Source organism: Embiotoca jacksoni, unplaced genomic scaffold (genome assembly GCF_022577435.1).
Source record: "Embiotoca jacksoni isolate LCO1_2020_lvr unplaced genomic scaffold, fEmbJac1.0.p SCAF_21, whole genome shotgun sequence".
Taxonomy (NCBI): domain Eukaryota; kingdom Metazoa; phylum Chordata; class Actinopteri; family Embiotocidae; genus Embiotoca; species Embiotoca jacksoni.
Window position 1 is genome coordinate 2,920,712 of NW_027185352.1, and position 6,575 is coordinate 2,927,286.

At 38.2% G+C, this 6,575-nt stretch overlaps 1 protein-coding gene across 1 annotated transcript; it reads right to left on the reverse strand.

Annotated features, from left to right (window-relative positions):
- Window positions 1-621: 621 nt before the first annotated feature.
- On the reverse strand, window positions 622-5,623 carry rergla (RERG/RAS-like a). The gene is made up of 5 exons (XM_069156944.1): window positions 5,572-5,623; window positions 5,424-5,480; window positions 3,211-3,288; window positions 994-1,144; window positions 622-908 (listed from the first exon to the last, which is right to left on the reverse strand). The coding sequence occupies exons 1-5, from the start codon at window positions 5,621-5,623 to the stop codon at window positions 623-625; spliced, it is 624 nt and encodes a 207-aa protein (XP_069013045.1). The 3' UTR covers window position 622.
- Window positions 5,624-6,575: the final 952 nt, after the last annotated feature.

Consider the following 6,575-nt stretch of genomic DNA (forward strand, 5'->3'; position numbering starts at 1 on the left):
CTTTGTTCACTTTTATATTTTAACGACATAGCAAATTAAGTTTTGAATTAAATTATCCTCTTCTTCAGCCATTACTAACTTGCTTTATCAACTAAAATAGTTTCTCTTTTACTCTTAGCTCTTCAACTTCCCCTTTCATCATCGAAACAAACCACGTCGGTCAGTCTACAGCAGATGTCTCCAACCTTTTTTCGAACCTTTTTTTTTGACCAAATAAAAGTGTCCGGGCGCTCCTCTACCTCTCACTACCTCTCGGACAGTAATTCGCGAGCTATCTGGTAGCTCATACTGCAGACCCCTGGTTTACAGTGTTAAAAAAAAAAAGAAGCTTTCCTGAACTTATCATATTTGCTAATTGCAGTTTTACTTTTAACGCCTGCAATTTTACTGCAAAAAATTACATAAAACTCTAAAAATTACATTGTAATATTTGAAAGAAGGGCAAAATCAAGCATTTTTATTTCTAACAATAACAAAAACACCACACAAATTGGAGGGACTGCCTATTACAAAAAGGCGTCACTTTAATGCAAATCAAAAAACATAATGAAAGAATCAAAGCCTAGCCAGAGTCTGTGTTTCAGTCCCATGCTATTGGTTCAGCCTTGACTGATAGCTGTCCTTACACTGATTTCCTCCTCTTCCCGAACACATTGTTGATGAGTTTGACCATGGACTTCGAGCCGCTGGGGCGTCTCCTGCGTTCCTTGGCCTTGTAGCTCACACTCGCGTTATGTACCATCTTGGAGAATATGAGTGCCACCTCCTGGTAGTGCTCAGCTGCAGAAAGCTCATAGAACTGGCAGTGAAACTCAGCAGCAAGACATTGACCTTCTTCACGCCCTACCTCTCTCATGTGGCACAGGTCCTGTTTGTTGCCCACCAAAAATATGAGTGAGTCTGTGTCCCTGTGGGTCAAAGAGCAGAGCAGGGTCACACAATCAATGGATTACCCTGATTTGCATATTAAATTACCATAGTCTTAGCACATACCTTTTGGCAGTTCCCAAGTGTAGTTCTCTAATTAGGTGCACTATGGCTTTTGCAGTGAAGAAGGAGGAGCGGTTACTTATATCGTAGACCACAATGAAACCATCAGCCCAGTGGATCTGATCATTTAAAGTAGCCTGGAAATAGTGAGAGACTGACAATGAAATTGCATAGGAAAAAATGTTTTTTGTAGTCAAAAGAATTCATTCACATTGAGCCAGCCCCTTCATAACACAAAAGTTAGAAAAGAACCACGAAGATAAGGCATCCACCAGCGAGTAGTAGTTAGTCAGTGTGGTTCACTGTTAATCCTTGTATACACTGCATTAGACATACAGGTTATAGTACTTCATATACAGCATGTGGACTATAGCGCTTTACAAAATACACATAAGACATAAGATCATGAAAATGAATAAAAGAGTGGAATACATAAACGAAAGTCTTAATACTAATAGAGGTTTGGAGTTTTTGTTGGTGGTGAGGTGACACTGGGATGGTCTTTCTGTCCTCATTCTCTAACTCATATTAATGGACTTGAGACTCCACTCTGGCTGCTGGAGGCATTGGTTCAGCTGACGGCAGCTCTGCTTGATTGGCTCTGCAAAGGAAGATGGATGGGATGGACTTACTTTTGCTTTCCACTCATTGAGCTCTAATTTAATCATGAAAGGAAGTGCATTGCAATAGATGTTGTGTACAAGAACTGTCTGCATCTCTACTGGCTAATTTGGTTGTGCGTGCAGCAGTGCAAATTATCTGAATACAGATCAAAGGGGAACAGGGTGGGGGACTTATTTAAATAATGTTTTTGCTTGAAATGCCCATCACTAATATGCGCTACACCTCGCTGTACTTAAGATTTCTTGAGCAATTCCACAAAAAAGAAGCAATGTGGATTTGGATGCATTGTGAATCTGTCAGGCACTATGAGTTACCCATGTGTCCAATAGTCTCTCGGTAACCATGAATAGGTCAAATTGCTTTGATACTACAAAATCATTGCAGAAACAGTGATCTGACATTAAACAATCCAAACATGACTGAATTGGGAGATGGAGATGGAATAGGATTAAGATTTAACTAAACCCCTGTGGTTTAATTCACTGCTTGTTAAGTGGGTGATCAGGGTTTAGCTATTACATGTCTTTAGCTAAATAAGGTTATAGAAGCTGCTATTTAGATTTGGTCAGAGATAACTATTAAGAGAGAGATGGTAAGAGATAAACTATCAGGATGGGTCAATCTATTTCAATAGATGGGTGTCATTGTTAGATTAGAACCTATTGATGTGAGATACAACATGCGGTGAGAATGTAGGTGAGAAGATGAGTCGATAGTTAGGGTAACTCAATAAGTAGATTAGTTATCTAATCTTGCATAAGCAAGACAGCTGGTAAAAAGAGAGTTACGTGAGCTTTGTGACAGTACAGTGAGCAGATGATGGGGCTTGGTTAGAATTAAATACTTGGTAATAAGTAGAATAGTTGAGCCTCGCAAAATGGAAAAAACAGCGGCTGGAAAGAGTCAGGGTTAACTTTAACACTTATCAACTGGTTTATTCGGTTTCAAATCCCGGTTGTTGCACCTCTTCAGTTACATTTCTCTCATACAATCAATTTCTATTACAGACTCTTTGGCCCAGGTAAAAGATAACACGCTGGGACAGATCATCAATATACGAGTTAAACAGAACCGGAGGCAGAATTCCCCTTTGCCTGACACCATGGGTAACCACAAATGGGGCTGAGACACTACTGCCCCATTTCACCTGCATAATTGAGATGGTGAGTGTACCAGTAGGCCAGTATTCTCACAATGTATTGAGGCAGCCTTCTTTGACTCAATTTAACAAACAACTGCCTATGAGTAACACAATCAAAAGCTTTGGAGGCATCAATGAAACACATACAAGCTGATGAGTTCTGACTTCTGTATTTGCTTACAATTTCCTTTTAAAGCATATATTCACAGTTCTGTGCCATGTTTAGCCTTAAAGCTAAAACTACATCACATAGAAAGGTCATAGAATACCATATCATTTCATTCAGAATTATTACATCTACTGTAAACCTCCTGAGATATATCCCCTAATTTTTAAAGATGTTCCAAAACACTTTGTTTGGTTAGATACATATAATTATTATGCATCCTTATTTGTCACTTATTCATTATGGGATCACTGCAGTAATTTGTGATGTCTTACATGACATGATAAACTCACCTGGGGGCATGGGTCATAGAGCTCGAGATTAATCTGCCTCCCATCCACGGACAGACACTTTCTGTACATACACTCTGTAAAAGAAAGAGGGAGCAGCAGAATGAAAAAAAGGATGAGACTAAACTCCCTTTTTTGTTGGCTGCCTGTGCACACAAAAACAAATTACAATCTGAAAGTTAAAAGAACAAAAACATGACAATGAAAAGTGACAAAACCTCTGTACCTAATTATATACAAGACTGTGGGACCAAAGCAATACATTAACACTAAAATTGTCAGTTGTTAGTCAACTTAAGACCTAAGTGATTTTTACAGTTTCTGATTTAAACCCAGAAAAGACTGGCAAAAGCAGTGCACCTGTTCTTATCTCAAAATCCTGTGGTGTGCACTATTTTTGCTAATATTTTACAGAAACTGGATGCAAGTAGACTCAAACCAAGATACCATGCTTGAGTGCAGGTAGTTCAATTGAGTAGTTTAAACATACCCGAAATGTATACATTTTTAAAACTGCTCCAGTATTTTTGAAAATTAACACAAGGTCTGTGCCCAAAAGGATGGAACGACGGTGGATGATTCCCTATAAAGCGTACTTAGACCTATATATTCACGCAGTGAATTTAGGTCTCGTAAAATGAGGCTACAATAGTTTTAGTTTAAAAAAAAAACCGTCAGTTTAAAAATTGTATCTGTCCCTTACATAGTTGTACATAATTTATTAGACCAGAAACCGAGTTGAGAGGGGTTGCGTCAAAAGAACTGGAGCTAGATGAATATATATATACCGTATTTTTCGGACTATAAAGCGCACCGGATTATAAAGCGCACTGTGAATTAACGTGTCTATGTTTCACACATAAACCGCACCGGATTATAAGGCGCATTAAGAAAAACAACACAGTCCGGTAAACCGAACTTTATTCAACTCAGTTGTAACAACAAATACCGGTACAGAAAAATACACTCACTTAGCGTAGCTAATTGCTTGGAGTTTGAAACCCGCTTCGTAAGCATGCCTCTTAACAGGTGCCATTTTTGGAGTCCTTTTACGTACACACAAATGTACTGTAATATAATGTTGAAGCACAGTAAGTATTACGTATAAAAAGTGGAGGGGGTAAGCGTACTAAATACTGTTCTCTGATTGGTTTATTGTAGCTAACGCATACTCCGGGCGCGGGCTGCCTCACATGAATGCACTTTTAGTTTAGACATTACATTCCTGTTACGGGCGATCAGGTCGTGACACATCGTACCGTAATGCTCCGAATATCCATTGAGCGGAGCGGCTTCGTTGCTTAACAAAGTCGTACTTACACATTTCGACAGATTTTTGAGCGCATTGTACCACATAAAATCGATCAATAAGCACAACAAGTAACCATACATAAGGCGCGCTGGATTATAAGGCGCACTGTCAATTTTTGAGAAAATTTAAGGATTTTAAGTGCGCCTTATAGTCCGAAAAATACGGTATGCTAAACCAGCCAATCAAAATCACTTATATGCAAATCATTTAGCAAAAAGGATAATTTAGATCAGAAACCATTTGATCAAAGAATAAGTAAAACATATTACACTGAACATGTGAGGGCATTTAATGCTGAAGACAAATTCTGGTTAAAAGGAAAAATGGTCTAAAGACCCAGCCCTACTTAATAGTATGTATTAATAGGCCTGCTTATGCAAATACAAATAAAATAAAGTATAGGACATTAGTAGTTGTTGATAGATCGATGAGCCTTTTAACTGAAGCAGAAATATGGAATCGAGTTTGTATGGAAAGGTCAAATGAAATATAACAAACATACAAATCTAATGTACATTCTGCTTAAAATGATCAGAAAAAGAGATCCCAAAATTGAAATGTATTTTGGTGTAAAGGTTATAACATCATGCATGCTTGAGAACAGTGGGTACATGCCATATGATACGGTCAAAGTCCCGTAGTTTAAACCCAGAAGGAATAATAAAAGGGTTGCATATAATCCGTCGGGCTTTTAGCTGGGTTCATTCAAACAGGGGAATCTGATGAAGGAGCAGTTAAATTAATTCATGAAATTAAGACAAACAAGTCATAAAGAAAACAAGGTTTTAATGATTTTTTTTTTTTTAGGGTTTAACAGGTAATCATTAGTTTGTTCTCAATTAGTCCACAGTTGTGGAAGCAATAGAAGCATTTTGTTTTTTATTTTCAAAGAATATTCACCTGAAGAAGAAGCGTACTCGCCAATAAAGCGTCGAGTGAGGAAACGTACGATCAGAGCTGTATAGAGACAGACACACGGATAGGTGAGGTCCAACAGAAGGACAGCTTTATCTCCGACGTCAAGAATCTTGCACCACTGCTCTCCTACCTGATTTCCCGACTCCTTCACAGCCCAGCACACCAATCTTAATCTCCTTCATGTTCACTGTAGGAACGATTGTCTCAAATATACAAATACCCTTCACATTTAATGCTTTCAAAGTGAATAAAAAGCTGGCTGAAAGTCAAAGTCCTGAGAAGTGATGAGCCGCTCCGCGTCCTCTTCATGAGCGCTCGACCAGGAGGAGGCGGTCGGAGCAAGGGGCGTTTCTATGGAGGATCCGGCCATGTAAGGATTACATTGCAATTATTAGTACATCTCTAAATTTCTTTGCTTTTGTTCTTTTTTTTATTTCCCTTAAAATTAGCAGGAATAATTACATTAAAAGTAGTAGTTGGACATGCGCTGCTAAATTAAAGGCTATATGTTAAATTCTCTCTGACCAAGAAAGTCCAATTTACAATGCAGCACTTTAAAATCAACTCACTGCCAAGTTTCGAATATAACATTTTAGTGGAGGGAGAAGTTTCAAAATCCTTCAATAAAGGTGAAATTTTGCTAAATTCTACTAAAAGAGCATACAGAAGTATTTTCAACAAATGTACTTAAAGTATCTAAAAGTAAAAGTACTTTTTTATGGAGAAACAAGTCCTCTGTAACTGATGGTGTACCTGACCTGCCTGTTAACCACACATCTGTTCCAAATAGTTGGACTATATGACCTATTAAACCTACTGGGCAAAAGGCACCCAGAAGGTGACATTAATTGCAGCCTCTAAGATCATAGTAATTATAATGGAGGCAAAGTTGTTAGGCAGGTTGTGTAGTATAAAGACTGAAAGAGTGCATGGGGAGACAGGTTGGAAGTGGTTAAATGGGTCAAACACAGCTTTCACCCAGGCTAAGGTAACCAAGGTAACATTACTTACATTATGTAAGTAATGTTATGTTATGGTTAGTAACATACATGTCATAATGTTAACCATATGTTTATTCTTATTACAAAGACAACAAAGGTTTGCTACACCTGTCGCTGGTACTTTCCAGTAGTC

Bases quoted from the DNA above. Each gene is read 5' to 3' on its own strand.
- rergla (XM_069156944.1), bottom strand. From the start codon at position 5,623: ATGAAGGAGATTAAGATTGGTGTGCTGGGCTGTGAAGGAGTCGGGAAA. The intron at 3,289-5,423 runs GTGAATATTCTT...TTTCTTTTACAG, and splicing joins CGAGTACGCTTCTTCTTCAG to AGTGTATGTACAGAAAGTGT. The intron at 909-993 runs GTATGTGCTAAG...TTTGACCCACAG, and splicing joins CACTTGGGAACTGCCAAAAG to GGACACAGACTCACTCATAT.